Consider the following 18,656-nt stretch of genomic DNA (forward strand, 5'->3'; position numbering starts at 1 on the left):
TCTTGCAATAATATTATATCAGAAACTGCTAAAATATATTAAAACAATACATACACAACAACAGAGAAATGTGAAAGATGGAACACAACTGGTGTTCTTTTCATTGCTTAAGGACATATTATTGAAAATAGTTTCTCTAAATGTTATAAACAATTTGAATGTTCATAGTTTTTATAGTTAAGGTTAGTTTGAAATTACCATCACCTGAATTTCGTGATCTACTCAACAGACAAGATGTCTGGGGTCTCTAATGTCCCGAGTTGTTTTAGGGAAAAAACCTGATCCTTTGTAAGAATATTTTTAAATAATGTTTATTACATATAAATTTAAAATTTATTAATATATGAACTAAACATTAATCTTATCAAATCCTTCTATTAATCATGATTTTTCTCTAAGTGTAGGTTAAATCATGTGTTATAAAAGTGTGTCACTTCTATTCCACCAGCACACAGCTGAACAGATGTAAGAGGTTGATATATTGCATTTAAAAAGAAGTGAAAATGTTGGAGCCAAGGACAAAGTTGGTTGGGTCCAAGGATAGGAATAAAAATCAATAACATAAAACTAACAAGGCAGGCTATTGGTGGAGAATTGTTACATGTTTATTAATACCTTACAGGACAGCTACATCACATGAAGTTAGGTGAGAACCTCAGGGGAAATGGTGAGAGAAAATATAACATGCAGAAAGCAGCACAAATCAAGAAAAGCCACCATGTGACAGGAAGTAAGGCATATCACAATAAAGCACTGTAACAGTCACATTTAATATCACTGATAGCACTTTGTAACAGGAAGTAAGACATATCACAATAAAGCACTGTAACAGTCACATTTAATATCACTGATAGCACTTTGTAACAGGAAGTAAGACATATCACAATAAAGCACTGTAACAGTCACATTTAATATCACTGATAGCACTTTGTAACAGGAAGTAAGACATATCACAATAAAGCACTGTAACAGTCACATTTAATATCACTGATAGCACTTTGTAACAGGAAGTAAGACATATCACAATAAAGCACTGTAACAGTCACATTTAATATCACTGATAGCACTTTGTAACAGGAAGTAAGACATATCACAATAAAGCACTGTAACAGTCACATTTAATATCACTGATAGCACTTTGTAACAGGAAGTAAGACATATCACAATAAAGCACTGTAACAGTCACATTTAATATCACTGATAGCACTTTGTAACAGGAAGTAAGACATATCACAATAAAGCACTGTAACAGTCACATTTAATATCACTGATAGCACTTTGTAACAGGAAGTAAGACATATCACAATAAAGCACTGTAACAGTCACATTTAATATCACTGATAGCACTTTGTAACAGGAAGTAAGACATATCACAATAAAGCACTGTAACAGTCACATTTAATATCACTGATAGCACTTTGTAACAGGAAGTAAGACATATCACAATAAAGCACTGTAACAGTCACATTTAATATCACTGATAGCACTTTGTAACAGGAAGTAAGACATATCACAATAAAGCACTGTAACAGTCACATTTAATATCACTGATAGCACTTTGTAACAGGAAGTAAGACATATCACAATAAAGCACTGTAACAGTCACATTTAATATCACTGATAGCACTTTGTCAAATTTTTACATTTTCTTTACTCTATACATTATTTAACTTATTTTCTACCAGAAATCACTCAAAGTTATTTCATTATAAACATTTAGATTACTTGACACAGAACTATCATTAAATATCACAATATTATTGAAATAAATTTACACTAAGTATCCTAACACAAACATTTTAAGTAAGTTATAATACAAGTTATTTGTTTCTTTGTTTCTGAATTTTGCTCAAAGCTACACAAGGGCTATCTAAGCTAGCCATCCCTAATATAGTAATGTAAGACTAGAGTGAAAGCAACCAGTCATCACTACCCACCACCAACTCTTGGGCTGTTCTTTTAACAATGAATAGTGGGATTGACTATCACATTATAAAGCCCCATGTCTGAAAGGGCTAGCACGTTTGGTGTGATGGGAATTCGAACCTGCAAATCTCAGATTATGAATCAAGTGCTCTAACCACATGGCCATGCCAGGTCCAAGTTATTCATAATATATGTTTATCATTTCAATATTTTGTACTCTGAACTCATAAATCTTACATTCAACTTATGGTTTCTCATGCTGTATTTTGAACACCAAGTTCACATAAATTTGGGATAAACTAAACATTAATTTTGTTATTGTTTATGGTTTAGAGCTTTCATAGACTCATACAACCTAAACAAAAAATTATGACTGCACTAAATCTATAATCAATTATTTTTATTTTTTAATTTAACATGTAATGCAAACCTCAGGGGGGCAAAATTTTCCTGATATACTGCTGATTTCTGTGGAACATTAACTGTGGAATTTGAACACTAAGACAGAACAGTGAAAATATTTTCAAGTGTTTTTTAAACAGAAACACTTTAAATCTTATTGTTTTAAAATTGCAATTTCAGCTATGCCCTCCCAGAAAAGTTCACTGTTTTTCTCTATCTTCTTGTTACTTTCAGTTTTCCCTCTTTCTTTCATGAGAATAAATGACAATTCTTTTACAGTTTTGTTGCTTTATGGGGCCGAATACTTATGTTGACCTTCAGTTAAGTACAGACTTTATAGTGAAACATCTTTGGATTCTTTTTCTTCTGTTTCATTTTGCACATTTTTTTATCTTCTTCACATCAGGGAACTCTTGAATGGGGTTTGCTTCCTTTATCATCTCATTATCTTCTTGTAGAATATAAGTAAAATTTCAGTAAGTTCAGAAAGACCCTGTATTTAGCTCCATCACATTACGAGAGAATCAGTGCAAAAAGAACATGTCTCCAATTATTTTTATTTTGACACTTAAATAGCCCCATTGGACTGAGAACAAATTTGAAATGTGTATTAAAAACAAATGAACAATTTTAACATGTTAGATGAATATTAGAATTATGTTTTACTAGCTACTGCATGTTATATTACAACTCATTATATTGTATAGCTGGATGTCACTATTTTAATCATAGTAATGTCTGTTAATACTGTTAGCTACTTATTTACCAGTTTTCATATTTAAAGGCCCATATTTATTGAAGCTTTAATTTATCATTTTTTTAACTTAGTTACAAGATTAAAATTTGTTTATTTTATTACTTTACACATACACAGGGGCGTAGATCCTGGAGGGGATGGGTGGGATACACCCCCCTTCATTTTAGGTGGGGGGTATGGTGCATACAATCATACCCCCCTATAGTTTGGCCTACAGTTTGGTCTGTTGAATTGTTTTATTGCATCACTGGCCTACATAATTAGGCCTAGATGTAGGCTTTTTCAGTAGCCAAAATGTACATCTTTAATATAGGCGTGCTCCTAAGCTTTTGATCTAAGCAATAGTTTCTAAGTATCAGTCAGTAGGCCTAAGTATACATGCAAGTATCGTGGCAACAAGATTACTCTGTGACTGCATGTTTACAGCTTTCAGGTTCACGTAATCAGAGATTACCAATTTGCAAATTGAACAGTCCACATAAGTGGTTGCAAAAATCATCCTCCCCCATTGGTTGTAAAAAATCTACACCCCTGCACATACATATATACAAATAAATAATTAAAGTGTTTTGCTCCTGATTTTCGTTTGTATTCAATGTCTGTTGCATCACATTGTAGTGTCCAATAGTAGTCGGCAAGCGTTGATGGATTCCAGTTGCCTTGATATTGTTTCTCCATTGTAACAATGTCCTTATGAAACCTTTCACTGTGTTTGTGACTGACTGACCGCACCGAGATTTGTGGGGAAGAAGTCCAAGTGTGAGTGGAGGATATGAATCTTGAGTGACATATTGCACTTCATTGTTTTGTATGCTTTGAGAAGTTTGTCTACCAACTGAATGTAATTTGGGGCTCTGTAATAGCCAAGAAGATTGTTAACAATGAATTTTGAAGGCTTTCCTGGCAATCTTTTTCCCCCAAACATCAGATCTTTGAAGTGCTTGTCACTCATAACATGTCTGATCTGAGGGCCAACAAAAATGCCCTCTTTAATCATGGCCTCAGTTATTCTTGGGAACATCTGTCATAAATAACGAAAACCTTCACCTTCTTTGTTGATTGCTTTCACGAAATTCTTCATAAGTCCCAATTTTATGTGAAGAGGAGGCAAAAAATCTTTGCCGGGTAAACAAGCAGTTCATGTACCACATTTTTCTGTTCTGAATCTAACTTTTTATGGAGTGGCCAGCTCTGTCTAGAATAATGTGACTCTTTGGCACTACTGTCCCATTCACAGATGAAACAATAGTACTTTGTATAGCCAAGCTGCTGTTCCAGTAACAGAGCAACAACTTTCAGGTCTCCACAGATATTCCAGTTGTACTTGCTATACTAGATGTCCTTCAGCAACATTTCCATGTTCTTGTAGGTTTTTTTCATGTGTGCTGTTTAGCCAACAGGTATTGAAGGGTGAATGTTTTCATTGTGTAACAGAACAGCTTTGAGGCTTAACAGTGATGAATCAATAAAGAGTCATGGTCACAACCCAAAGCAGAGAACACTCCTTCGATGTCAACACAGAAACAGAGACTGTCAACTTGTACAAAAAATCTGGTTATATCATCTTGGCGGCTTCAAAACACAGAAATTTTCGTACCTGGTGACAGCAAACACCATTCCTGCAGTCTCAAACCCAGCATTTCGGCTTTTGCTTTTGATAGACCCAAATCTCTCACCAGATCGTTTAATTCTGATTGTGTTATGAGATGTGGATCACCTGAGGAGCACGATTCAAAATCCGGATGAATGTTACTGCCAGTTCCCTGCATTGCAATTTCTTCATCTGGTTCATCTAAGGTCCATTCCTCTGGTGGTTTCAGAATTGGGAAACTGTTGTCATGTGGCATGGGTCTCATTTACTTCTTGTTTTTGGCACAAAAACCAGACATATTAGTCAAACAGAAGAAACAGTCTGTCACATGGTCTTTCTTTTCGCCATATCATCCGACAGCATGGATGACAGCCTCTGAGCCAAGCTCTCAGACAGACAGCACGTCGCACAACAAATGTGAGGCATTTTAGTCAAACAGACATATTAGTCAAACAGAAGAAACAGTCCGTCACATGGTCTTTCTTTTCTTGCCATATCATCCGGACAGCAAATGGATGACAGCCTCTGAGCCAAGCTCTCAGAGAGACAGCACGTCGCACAACAAATGTGAGGCACCCATTCCTGGTTTTGATTACCAATTTTACAGTCAAAGTACATATGATATGCTTTCATCACAAGACCAGTCATTGAATGTCTCTGATGAACAAGCGTATACTCGCGCAATAAATATAGCAAAATGTATCGAGGCTGTTACGACATTGACGAGACATATTGACAGACACCAATTGTCCCATAAAACGTCCATAATATCTGACTTACTTGTTACAGTGCTACTGGGGCAATGCTATATTCTGAAACAATATGTACACACTATAAAGTCTATAATAAATCCTATGAGCAGCATCTGTGTATGCAAGCCACTTTTATAGCCTGCTGAGACAGTGTCAAACTGACTCTGGCCTGCCCAGGCATGTCTGGACTGTATACTTCTACAGAACATCTTCCAACCTGGCCTGATTTCATGCCTGGACATGCCCAGACAGCACAAAACATTGATCGTACATTTCTTACAAAACGAAAATTTTGGAGCACAAATATAAGAAAAACATGACAAAAGTGAAGATTTCGATGAAACGGTATGTGATGGGCACTGTTGGATGTGATTTTCATGATCAGCAGCCAAAAATCTACAAGGAACACCCAACAGTGTTCGAGAAGCAAACACTTTGTTGTGCAGTGTTATGTGAGCACTAAGTAACATACATTTTGAAATCATTTACTAGAAAGAAATCAGTCGGTTAACAATGTTCACTGTTTAACCAACCAAGTGGATTTGACTGTTGCTTGTAAAATGGAATCTGGATGAATAATGTAATATATTTAATGACAACATTATGAGAAGTCTGACTCACAGTCTGGTATATCTGGGTCCAATCAGAAAGGAAGCTTAACGTGAAGAATTAAGACATGAACAACAAAGAAAAAGGCTTGTAATGTAAAGTGGATAGAGCATCACATGCCTGTCAACATTAAGTTAAAATAAATAGTATTCTGAACTGGGATAAGGGGAAAACCTTAATGAAAATGGTGTCATTACTAATTATGTTTTATTTAACAATTATTAATTACAATGTCCTGTTGATTAAGAGACCAGTAAGTAACTCTCTTGGCTTTCTTTAAGAAATTTTCTGTTCTTGGTTTCGTTTTATCTCCATTTTCCTTGTCATCACCAATCCAAGATGGAGTTTGATGTTAACAAAGTTGCATGAAACAAAGTTTGCTTTCACATTGATTTTTTTTCATATTTTCATTACATTTGACTGGAAAATATTGATTGAAAGGTCTTTACTACTCAATTAACCTCTGCAAGTATTTTACAAGAGACAGCCAGTGTGTGCACACATACTTCAAGATAGTTTTGGTCTCCACCTTACAGAGATTCTGGAAGTTCTTGTTTCTTGTACAAATGATAACAAATGTCAACAAGAATTTCATCAAACTGATATTAAAACTTCTTTCCAGACGACAACCTCCAAAATCCTTTTCCTTCCTATCATCACATTTGTGTTGCCAACAGTTAAAGATACACAGTTTTCCCACTTTAAAGACTTTGAAAGGAGTCCTGCAGTCTTCTCATCAGTTGATTTTCTAATTAAATTAGGATTAAAAAGTAATGGATTTATTATGTTTTCTTTGTTGTTGTTGAATTATGTCATTGGCAGTGGGGTACAGTTTACTGTGAACATTATCAGTGGACAAGTTAGAAGCCCTAGTTTTATTGTCACTCACAATTCACTCTGTTAAACTGTTGGCCATTTAGCAATTTCTGAATCCAGAATCAATCTAGTAAAACTTTTTGAAGCACAGGTCAAAACTGTCAAAGGAAGATTGACTTCCACAATGAAGATGAATGAACCTTCCACTCTCAAATCAAAGGAAGATTGACTTCCACAATGAAGGTGAATGAACCTTCCACTCTCATTAACCTTTTGTTTATCTGAAGATGACCTAAGAAGGTCGAAATGTTATTCTCAGCTTTGTTAGTAAATGTTTTAATACCCATACCAGCCTTCCTGGTATACAAACATTCAAGTCTGTTCACCCCATTTTCTGATTTGGTATCAGGTTTTATACAAAAATAAATCCACTTCACTAACTCCAGGTGTCCTTAGTTCTTACTACCTACATGTTTTTAACAGACTATTTCTAGTGTTTGTTAGATCAAGACATAAAGCAGTGAATTACTTCCAGATAATATTAATAGAAAAAACACTGGTGAAATAAATGAGGAATCTCACACAAAGTCATGAAATGACACAATCTGTACAAGTGTAAAGAAAAACATGCAAGAGATGATAGGGCTACAACAAGAAAAAAAGCTTATAGAGTTAATGGTCATAGTCAAGAAGTAAGGAATCTTATACAGGAAGGAAAACCGAGTCAGTGGAATACATGCTAGTAGTGTAAACCAGGTACAGAAGATAACACAAAAGGAAGATCAGAGTGACAACAGAATTTATCTTGCTTACTTATTTTATTAAATTTCATGCAAAGCCACATAACAAGCTATCTGTGCTCTGTCTGTTACGGGTATCAAAATCCAGAATTTAATGCAAGTCTGCAGACATATTGCTGTGCCACTAGGGAGCACACTAATTATTTTAACTAGAATAGTTACTGATTTAAACTCAAATAGCATAGCACATCCAAATGTAGCAAATTATAAAATATACAATTATATAAAAATATTTTGAAACTCACCACATAATTTCTTCTGTTACAGTAAATATACAAAACGTATGTATTGAGAAACTGAAAAACCTAAGTTAAAAATATTAAACTTAAAAAGCACAAAATATTTTAAAATCTCATGTAAACAACTTATCACATTTATAATATTTATAGTTTCTCTATGTAATCATACCAGAGTTTTATAAATAAAACAGCACTATTCTAGGCTATTTTAATGTATGTAAAACAAGTAGTTCAAGAATATTAATAACCAAAGTGTCTAATCTTTAATTTCCCAAGGTCCAAATATTCATTTCCCAAACCATTAAGTGTCTACACACACTTCTCAAATTCAAACTTATTTTCTACAGTTTCAAGGTTTTACTTGAGTTGTGTACCTTCAGTCAAATATCTGTATTTTTATATCACACAATTATGACACGTATTTTCTGTCACATTACTAAAGATTTTTATTATAACTTCACTGCAGGAACTTCACTCTGAATAAAATGAGACTATTTCAAACAATTACTATTAATTTTGGATATCAATCGATCAATTTCGCTTTTTTTTTTTTTTTTGTTATTTCAGCTTTGTTGTCCGAGATCCATTAAAGGTCTCTTTGACCAACTGATGGCCATACATTTATGCATTCAAGGCATAACTGACATGCAAGAAGCCTTGAAAAAAATGATATGACCAACTCGGTTACTACATTTTAAAATACACTTTAATAACAATGAAAAGAAATGGTGTCTTCTTAAAGAGGCCATCATCCTGTCTTTTTAACAGTAGTATGTGGCAGGATTACATTAAGACAAATATAGTTTTACTTTGAACTATATTAAGACTGTCACTGACATCAATAGACTGGATTTATTATCAAGAAAGGATGAGGAACTTTGTTGTATGTTTATGTTCATCATGCTAGAATTAGGAAAATAATAATTAAAATATTTATTAAATCTACTGTCCACGTACCGAAGATGACCATCTGAACTAATACCGATTATGTACAATTAATCAAAGACTTGAATAAGTGTGGGTTCACATCATGGTACCTATCAACTGACATTCAATGTCTGACAACACACAGGAAAACCACTAAAGTTTTAAAATTCACCTGGAGAAACCAAGTTTTTCGTTGAACAGACTCAGGAAAGTCTAGTGCTTTCTAATTGTTATTATTTTTCAAAAGTATAAGGGGTTAAAATCTTAAAGTTCAAACGAAAAACTTCTTTAAAAAGCATGTTTTACTTTTAAGGATCCAGAAAAAATAAAGAAATTAGATAATTTGTGTGAAATTAAGTACAAAACTGCACGGTTTCTGGTGCTATAATCTAGCAGATTTATCGCTGTGATCCTGGGAAAAAATGGATTAACCCTCAAAAGTTTCTCTACTGGCTTGGTGAAGCGGAGAATAGTCCGCAAGGTCCATGTTTCCAGTCCAATTTATGTACAGTTCTAATAACCTTGCAGTTCTTTCAGTTCAAATTGAACTATAAAAGCTGTGACCATTCAAACTGCGTAAACATTTCTTCAGTCTGTCTCATTTTGATCTAAGTGGTCCTGATGTTTTAGTTAAGAGTTTGGAAGTGTGGTATTTTTCAAAACGTTTGAATTAGGAAACATTTATAAGAGAGGTGGAAGATGTTCTTTTGACCTGTGATAATCATCTTAAGGATTTTGTTATAAGTCACTTAATCAACCAAACTATTCTTAAAATGTACAAACTAGAAGATCTGTGTGAGAAATAAAGAAGTACAACAATCAAGTAATATATAACTTATGTAACTTGTGTATATAACTTATATAACTTGTATTGGATTTGTTCCACTATTAATCCTATTGCTTTTTCATTACAAAGTAAAGTTTGGCCAATTGACTTAAAAATAAATGAGTCTTTAGGTTTTATAGAGACTCGTATGTACAGACTTCGTGTAAAAGCTGTTAACAGTATTTTTAACCAGTTCTGATTTCCTGTTTTTTATCTTTGTTCCTCTGATTTAGCGTAGCTTCAATAAATTTATTTTTAAGAAAGCTATTAACTGATAAAATGGTTAAATAATATATTACACTTTTTGGTGTATTATGTAATATGTGATGTCAAAAAAATTATACAAAGTTTTTATTAATACTGCACGAAGTTATGTAATATTAAGCCTACTTTTGTAAACACATTCCAATCTACAGCGGCCCCTGTAACGTAGATGAAAGACACTACCTGTACCGTTGTTGGGTTTGTTTATATTGTGGTCATTGAGCTAAAACAGCGACAAAAAGTCCAGCTGGTAATAAATGGTTATTTACTCAAGTACAATCTATCTGATTGGTACGTAAAACGGTTGCTGTATAGTTCCATCACTTGATCGTACTGTAGTTTCTTCATTTCCAGTTTATAGTAGCTTGTAAGTAGAAATTGATAAACATAATTTAATAAGTTTTTATTTTATATGTTAGATAAAAGGATATAGAATGTTGTCTCTTTCTTTAATGTAAATGACTTTTTACACGTGGCGACTACAAAAAGATATTACTATGTTTATTAACTTAAATATTATGTAGTTGGATAATCGAAATATATATTTATAAAAAGTTTATCGTGAATCTACCATATTTTTCTTACCTTCTTCTTGTATTATACTATAGATATATAATTTATGATGTTTACATCACAGATATAGCTGGTCGTTTGGAGGACGAAATTACAGATTTTATGAAACCTCAAACACAACTTATCGACGGGTTATTTATCCCCAAGGGTTTGTTCAAAGAGGACAGAGTCCGAGCTGCTATGAGATTCCAACCCAAACCAGGAGATGTCATAATTGTCACTTACCCAAAGTGTGGTACAACCTGGACTCAATATATAGTATGGGAGATTCTTAATGAAGGGGCGACACCTCCACAAGTTCATGAAATGTTTAATAATGAAATTCCTTTCCTTGAGCTTACAGGAACTGAGGCTGTAGAACATATTCCACCCCCTAGAGCCTTCAAAGTTCATTTTCCATTCGCTTACACCCCTTATAGCTCGAAATGTAAGTATATTGTTGTTGTCAGGAACCCCTGGGACTGCTGTGTGTTGTATTTCTTTCACACTAAACAGTTGGTGTTTGCGAACCAGTTTGAAGAAGGAACATTTGATGATTTCTTCGAATGATTCATCAGAGGTCAAATGGTCAAAATTGACACAGAAACAGTAGTAGTACAACTTTGAATACAATCAGTTAACACTTCAGCAAAATTATCATAAGCAACATTAACATCAGAACAATTCATAACACAGGACCAATCTGAAAAATTCAAACAAGAACTCAAATCATTAAACTTAATCTTTTGAACATTTGAGACATGTTCTAGATCCGATAAAATGTCTATACATAAAACAATTGGAAAATGATCGGTCCAAAAACTCTCAACAATATAAGAATAACAATTTTTAACAGTATTTCCACTAATTAAAAAATGATCAATACAAGAATTAGTAACATTGGTTATCCGTGTAGGAGAAGAAATAATAATACGAAGATTGTTCTCAGACAAAAACTTAAAATATGCATTTTTATAACAAACATCATCAAATGTCAAAACATCTATATTAAAATCACCAACAAGTATATTAATATCATATTTGTATAAATTCAATTCTAATGAAAGCTCATCAATAAATTTCAATACAGGCAATCTAGGAGATCGATAAACAACAAAGAGATTAAATTTCTTATTTTGAATCATACAAAATAAAATTAAAGCATCAGACTTAATGTACTGTACTTCGTTTATCATAGTCAGTATCTCAAATCTAACAAAAATTGCCACTCCACTAGCCTTATTTAGACCAGAAGATGAAGAATAAAAGGAGTAACCTGGAATCGAAAAGGAAACAAATCCATCCTCAACAAACCAAGTTTCAGAAAAAGCTATTATATGAAATTTAACAACGCTTGATTGTAAAAAAACAAGAAATTGGTCAAAATTTTGAGTAAGACTTCGAATGTTAACATGTATTAAATTTAAATGACCAACAGAAAAAACATTTGGTAAATCAGAAAGAGAAGACAAAGTTGGTGTAACACCAACAATATCATCAAAATCATCAGCCATTGCAGTATTTATAAATGATTAAGATCAATCAAGCAGCGTAAAACAATGGGCTGAGTAGTTTCTGATTTCCTAATAAGAATATTACCATTTGATACCCAAAGAAATTTATAGCCAAGATCTTTCTGTTTTCGTTTTGCTTGCATGAAAATATCACGATAATATGGGGAGAGATGTTCGTTAACATAAACTGGATAAGATTCATTACAGACCTTAATATCATTAGTATTAAGAGAGCGAAATTTAGTTTTCTTAAGTTTAAGCAGATCAAATTTAATTTGCTTACGACAAAACTTAACAACAATCTGTCTCGGACTCTTATTTTCAGTTGTTTTCTTTCCTATACGATGAACAGTGTCAATATCTGTAGGAGCACAGTCAACCCCAAAAGTAGTTGTAATCTTCTCAACAACTTCTTGCAAATTCTCATTAGGCTTCTCTGGAATACCTCCAATCAAAACATTATAGTTATAAGAATATTGTTCCGCGTCACACATCTTCCTCCGAAAACTTGCCATCTCCTTCCACAATTCTTCATTTTCATGCTTTAATGTTTTATTTTCCTGTTTACACTCCTTAACTTCAGCTCTCAAAGTAGTGATATCCTCACTCATAGTTTCTACCTTCTCTGAATAAAATTGAAAGAAAGTCACTAATTCTTCGACCTTTACTTTAATTAAGTGAAAGTCGTCAAGTCTTGACAAAATTTCAGTAACTTTTGTCTTAAGCCACTTCATATCTGCCTCCCCCATATTTAAATCAAGCTCACTATTCTCAACAAGATTCACTGTCTCCCCCTCTAACGAAATGGACACAGTCCTTCTTAATGGAGATTCACTATTTAGGCTTAACTTTCTTTTTCTCATACAAAAATCACATTCATAACTTTTCCCAATTTCATTAAAATATTCCAAATCCTGTTCAGTAAAGTTCTTACATCTTAAATGATACCATTTTTGACACTCACCAGAGCAATGAAGGGCTTTATCACCAACTTTAATATAAACTTTACATTGAGCACAAAATCTACGTGGCATGCTAGTCAGCCATTTGTAAAAAAAAAAAAAAAACTACATGAAGAATAGAATTCCATTTTTCGAGCCTCTGTCCCAATAAGTACAGGAGAAAGCTGGTCCAGGGAATCTTCCAACACCAACGTCGAAGAACGATATGGAAAATTTCAAGAAAATCGATTTTTTTAGAAAAGGGAAAATTCGGAACAGAAAGAGCGACTGGACAAGAGAATGAGAGAGAAAATAAAAAAATGTCCAGGTATAGTTTCCTTATGGAAGGACATGATTTAGAATTGTATCTCAAAATTCTTTTTGTTAACCTCAAGATGACCTAGGAAGGTCAAAACGTTGTTTTCTGCTTATCAATAAGTGTTAATACCCATAGCTGTCGTTCTGAGATACATTTTTATTTCAAGTATGTTTTTCATTATCAAGAATGTTTTACAATTATCATCTTGTTTTAAAAATGTGTCAAGATTTATGGTTTTTTGTGAAAACAATTTGTTTCTGTTCTGTTAAAAGCATGGTAGATTAAATGGTATAACAGTGAAGCTAAATGTGTAGAGTTACATTTTGTTTTCAGTGTGACAAAGATGAACATGAAACACATGCTCAAATAAAGAGAAAGGGTGAACCTAAAGTGATATTCTGGTTAAAATTTCAAATGTTATACATAAAAATGTGTTCAAACCTATATATGTCTTACAAAGATGTTTTTAAACAAGGTTTCTCTTCATTATTTACCATGTATTGAGTATTATTAACCAAAACCGTCATAAGTTATATTATTAATGTAATGTTTCGACTCGTAACATTTAATTGACTCTGATAAACAGTTGTTCGGAATATTAAAAACATTAAGTGTTTTTGTTGAGAACGTAAAATATTCAACTGACTCTTTTACGAATAAACCTGAAACTGATGTAAAACACTGAAACAAAAAGTTACCACAGTTTACAATATAGACCTCCTGTGACAAAAACCACAGATAGTAAACCAATCTGAAGAAGTGTGTGTGTTTGTGTTGCCAGTTCTGTTTATTCTGTTGGTATCCACATCACAGAAATGTCCTCACTGAAGTACGAGCATGTTTTACCATGATTAGAATATATTTTCTCAGTTTCAAATTATTACTCGTGGCCCACTAAACTTTAACTGTGGGTAAGATACAGATGAAAGAAAGGCTTAATGACTTCTACTGTTAGTAAAGATAATACTGCCTTCGAAGTGCAAGATTTTCCTCATAGTTTGAAATTTCATCATACTAAAAGAGGCATCTCCATAGTAGTGAACATGTCGACAATGATGTATGCCTCGTAAAACAACCAGCATGATAAGTAACTGATGCAACGACTGTATTAAAGTTCTCTCTGGACCAAAAGAGATATAGGTAGAGCTTGTGTATACCGAGTGATAAACACAAAAAGACAAGCCAAGTTAGACGAAACCGTAAAATAGTTGATGACAGATGACAAGAACAGTGGTGTGAGGGGAGAATATATTAGAAAAAAATGAAATTAATCTAAATTTTTAATAAAACTCTCATTAAACAGACCAAATAAAATGTAATAGTGTTTATAGAAATTTTATTTTGTTAATAAATGATATAGAAGGAGTTTATTATATACAGTATAACCTCACCTGTTCGCGGTTCCCCATTCGCGGCCCCGCATATTCGCTGGTTAGGCTTTTAACCCTATCGCATCGTATGCCGGTATACCAGGCTAGCGTCATGACGTCATAAAAACGAATGCTCGGTAAACCAGGTTTTTGTAGGTCATAGAGACTAAAAGCGCTTTTCGAGGGTATGTCTGTATTTACTCTCTCAAGCAGTTTTATCGATTGACGTCTTTATCGAACAATGGGCTGAGCTGCTATTGGCTGACTGCCTCAGCTTCCCCCACGACGCAAACGGCAAAGCACAGCCGGTAACGCACTACACACGCACACACACAGCGCTCGGTCCCGAGGAGGCTAAGAAATAGGTTTGAATTTAGCCGATGGCTGACAGCTTTAGTTTCTCCTTCTTGCTGATTGGCTGCATACGCGTGCTGCTGATCAGCTGTTTCTCTCTTTCATTCGCGCGTAAGTTTTCAACGTGGTTGTTTGGACTGTAAATTCAAGTGTTTATTTTTACAATATTATTTACACCCTACAATGCCATTCAAACGCCCTACACCTCCAGCTTCTGGCAAGGAACCTAAGCGCCAGAAAAATGTTATGACCCTGCATGAGAAGGTACAACTGCTTGATATGATAAAGGAAGGAAAAGGTTATGCTGCTGTAGGACGCCATTACGGAGTGAATGAGAGCACCGTGCGTTACATAAAGAAAATGAACAAGCAATCAGAGCTAGTGTAGATACGAATTTTTGTGGAAGTGCTAAGATGGTGAATGTTGTAAGAAACAAGGCAATCGTGAGGATGGAATCTGCCTTAACATTGTGGATACAAGACTTGCGAAAGAAAAATATCCCTTTGGACACCAAGATCATTCAAAAGAAGGCATTGAAATTATATTCTCAATTCACTGAAGGACAACCAGGACCATCAACAGCAGCTGATGCCGAAGAATTTCATGCCAGCAAGGGTTGGTTCGATCGTTTCCTGAAACGTTACCAACTACGATTTGGAAAATCCCACGGAGAAGCTGCATCTGCAGACACAGAAGCTGCAGCAAAGTATCCTCAGGCCTTTAAGAAACTCATTGAGGAGAAGGGATACAAGCCAGAGCAGGTCTTCAACATGGACGAGACTGGGTTGTTCTGGAAAAAAATGCCTTCCAGAACTTTTATCATGAAGGACGAACTGAAAGCCCCAGGATTCAAAGCACAAAAGGACAGAGTGACACTTATTATGTGTGGCAATGCTGCTGGCTGGATGATGAAACCCGGCCTCATTTATAAATCTGCAAAGCCCAGGTCTCTGAAGAACAAAAATAAAAACACTTTGCCTGTCTTATGGATGCATAATTTCAAGGCCTGGATTACGAAGCTCCTGGCATCCAACTGGTTTCTTCAGTGTTTCATCCCTCAAGTGGTAGAATACCTTCGCAAAAAAGAACTTGAATTTCGAGTGTTGCTGATCATGGATAATGCTGGCGGTCACCCTGTGGATTTGTATCATTTAGGGAGTCCAGATCGAGTTCCTCCCTCCCAACACAACATCCCTCCTCCAGCCTATGGATCAAGGAGTGATTCGTGCCTTTAAGGCACTTTACACTGGCAACTGTCTTCAACAATTAGTTGATGAAATAGACGAGAATGAGGACTTCCAGTTGAAAGTGTACTGGCGCAATTTCACAATTGCATCGTGCCTGACAGTCATACACAAGGCACTTCGAGACATGAAAAAAGAAACATTTAATGCATGTTGGAAAAATCTGTGGCCAGAATGTGTTCATGATTACAAAGGGTTCTCACCGGATGAAATTCAACATGATGCTGTTAACAAGTCAGTTAAACTAGCAAAGTTAATCGGTGGTGAAGGCTTTGATGACATAACTTATGAAGAGTTCAATGACCTGATTAACTTTATATGCAAAAACGGCTCATTTGGGCTGAGAAAACACTTTACATAGAAGAGCGAACAACGTTTCGACCTTCTTCGGTCATCGTCAGGTTCACAAAGAAAGAGGTAACTGACCGGAAGCTGACCACATGTTTGAAAGGGGTTGTGTAACTGTGTGTCGAAATGTAGAGGGCGGTATTAGATGTTTGAATATATAATTTTATTTATTATATTAATATAGGTATAAAGGGGTTCCTTTATATTGGTTTATTTTGGGTTTAAGTTGTTGTATAAGTAAGGCTTCTTTAATTTTACGTTTGTTTATGTTTGTTTCTTTATTTAGTATTTGAGTGTTTTCTATGGTTATGTTGTGTTTATTTGACTTGCAGTGTTCGAAAACGTGTGAAGGTGACTTTTTATGTTCTTTGAATCTGGTTTCCATCTTAAACATCTTAAACGATTTTTTCAAAGAATTTTCCCACAAAACCATCAACATAATTTCACAAAACAGAAAACTGAAAAACAACCTTACAAAAAGAGACATTAATTGCATAAAAAACCTAAAACAAGACAAAACATAAAAATTCTAAAAGCAGATAAAGGTAACGCTATAGTCATATTGAACACGAATGAATACATCCAAAAAATGAATAACATCCTATCAGACACGAACAAATTTAAACCAATACACACAAATCCAACAAAGACACACGAGACGCAACTGAACAAATTACTACTACAAATGAAAAAAGCCAACACAATTTCACAAACACTTTATTCCTACCTACGTAAAACCGACTCACGCACACCGCAAATATACGGCATCCCCAAACCTCATAAACCAGATTGTCCATTACGACCAATAATGTCAACATATGAATCGTTTAATTACAACCTTGGTAAATACATAGCATGGGCATTCTCCAAATATGTAACATCAGCCAGCTCATTTATCAAAAACTCTTTTAATTTCAAGTCTAATCTAAATCAACTTAATCATAAAGCCTTAATGGCCAGTTTCGATGTTATATCCCTCTTTACAGAAGTTCCAACCACTGAAGCCTGCAAGATAGCCTTAGAACTCTATATCCGAGACCCTAACCCAACTATAGAAATTCCCAGTAACCAGTTAGCAACCCTCATAGAATTCACCACGATAAAGACAAACTTCATGTTCAACAACCAAAACTATATACAAACAAACGGCCTAAGCATGGGCAACCCAGTATCACCAGTTCTAGCCAATATTTTATGACACAAGTTGAAACACAAGCAATTAACACAGCATTACATCCACCACTATACTGGTATAGATATGTAGATGACACGGTTGTGGATTCAAATCTACAGAACACATACTTAATTTTTTCAATCACATTAACTCTATACATCCCAACATCAAACCATGTGAACAGGAAGAAAGTAATCAAATATCATTTCTTAACCTCAAAAACAAGAACTGATACACAATCAAACAGAAATCCACCGAAAATCACCCATAGACTATACAGACTCAAAGAAACAAAACAAAATCTAAGAAACCACACCATAAAACTATGCTCACCAGATAAAATTAACGAGAATTAGACAAATTAAAACAATACTTCACCAAAATCCACAAACCGTAGAAAACATTATACGCACACACCTAGACAGAAAGCAAAATCAACCAACTAAAGTAAATACAGCTCACGAATCAAAAAAACCACGAAACCATATACTGCTGTATACCATATATTCCCGACATCAGCAAACAAATAACCAACATTTGGCAAAAAATTAGTAACAAAATATGACATTCCAATTAATACCAAATTTATTCAAAACCCGGCACAAAACTGAGGTCTATACTATGTAAAACTACACTGACAAACACCACACCAACATTATTTATAAAATACAATGTGATAACTGCCACGACTTCTATATTGAGAAACAAGTAGAAAATGGAAACCAGATTCAAAGAACATAAAAGTCACCTTCACACGTTTTCGAACACTACAAGTCAAATAAACACAACATAACCATAGAAAACACTCAAATACTAAATAAAGAAACAAACATAAACAAACGCAAAATTAAAGAAGCCTTACTATACAACAACTTAAACCCAAAATAAACCAATATAAAGGAACGCCTTTATACCTATATTAATATAATAA

The 18,656-nt window shown here is 34.3% G+C and overlaps 2 protein-coding genes across 2 annotated transcripts; one reads left to right on the forward strand and one right to left on the reverse strand.

Annotated features, from left to right (window-relative positions):
- The first annotated feature begins 636 nt into the window (after positions 1–636).
- LOC143251781 (sulfotransferase 1C4-like) lies at positions 637–11,031 on the forward strand. Its single transcript, XM_076503025.1, has 2 exons — positions 637–730; positions 10,547–11,031. The coding sequence occupies exons 1-2, from the start codon at positions 637–639 to the stop codon at positions 11,029–11,031; spliced, it is 579 nt and encodes a 192-aa protein (XP_076359140.1).
- On the reverse strand, positions 7,636–13,009 carry LOC143254043 (uncharacterized). Its single transcript, XM_076508784.1, has 2 exons — positions 12,259–13,009; positions 7,636–11,164 (listed from the first exon to the last, which is right to left on the reverse strand). Exons 1-2 carry the CDS (start codon positions 13,007–13,009, stop codon positions 11,043–11,045), a joined length of 873 nt encoding a protein of 290 aa, XP_076364899.1. The 3' UTR covers positions 7,636–11,042.
- Between the last annotated feature and the right edge of the window lie 5,647 nt (positions 13,010–18,656).

This window comes from Tachypleus tridentatus, chromosome 6 (assembly GCF_004210375.1).
Source record: "Tachypleus tridentatus isolate NWPU-2018 chromosome 6, ASM421037v1, whole genome shotgun sequence".
Classification (NCBI taxonomy): domain Eukaryota; kingdom Metazoa; phylum Arthropoda; class Merostomata; order Xiphosura; family Limulidae; genus Tachypleus; species Tachypleus tridentatus.

Bases quoted from the DNA above. Each gene is read 5' to 3' on its own strand.
- LOC143251781 (XM_076503025.1), top strand. From the start codon at position 637: ATGAAGTTAGGTGAGAACCTCAGGGGAAATGGTGAGAGAAAATATAAC. The intron at 731-10,546 runs GTAAGGCATATC...TTTACATCACAG, and splicing joins AAGCCACCATGTGACAGGAA to ATATAGCTGGTCGTTTGGAG.
- LOC143254043 (XM_076508784.1), bottom strand. From the start codon at position 13,009: ATGCCACGTAGATTTTGTGCTCAATGTAAAGTTTATATTAAAGTTGGT. The intron at 11,165-12,258 runs GTAAGCAAATTA...TGAATTTTTCAG, and splicing joins GATTGTTGTTAAGTTTTGTC to ATTGGTCCTGTGTTATGAAT.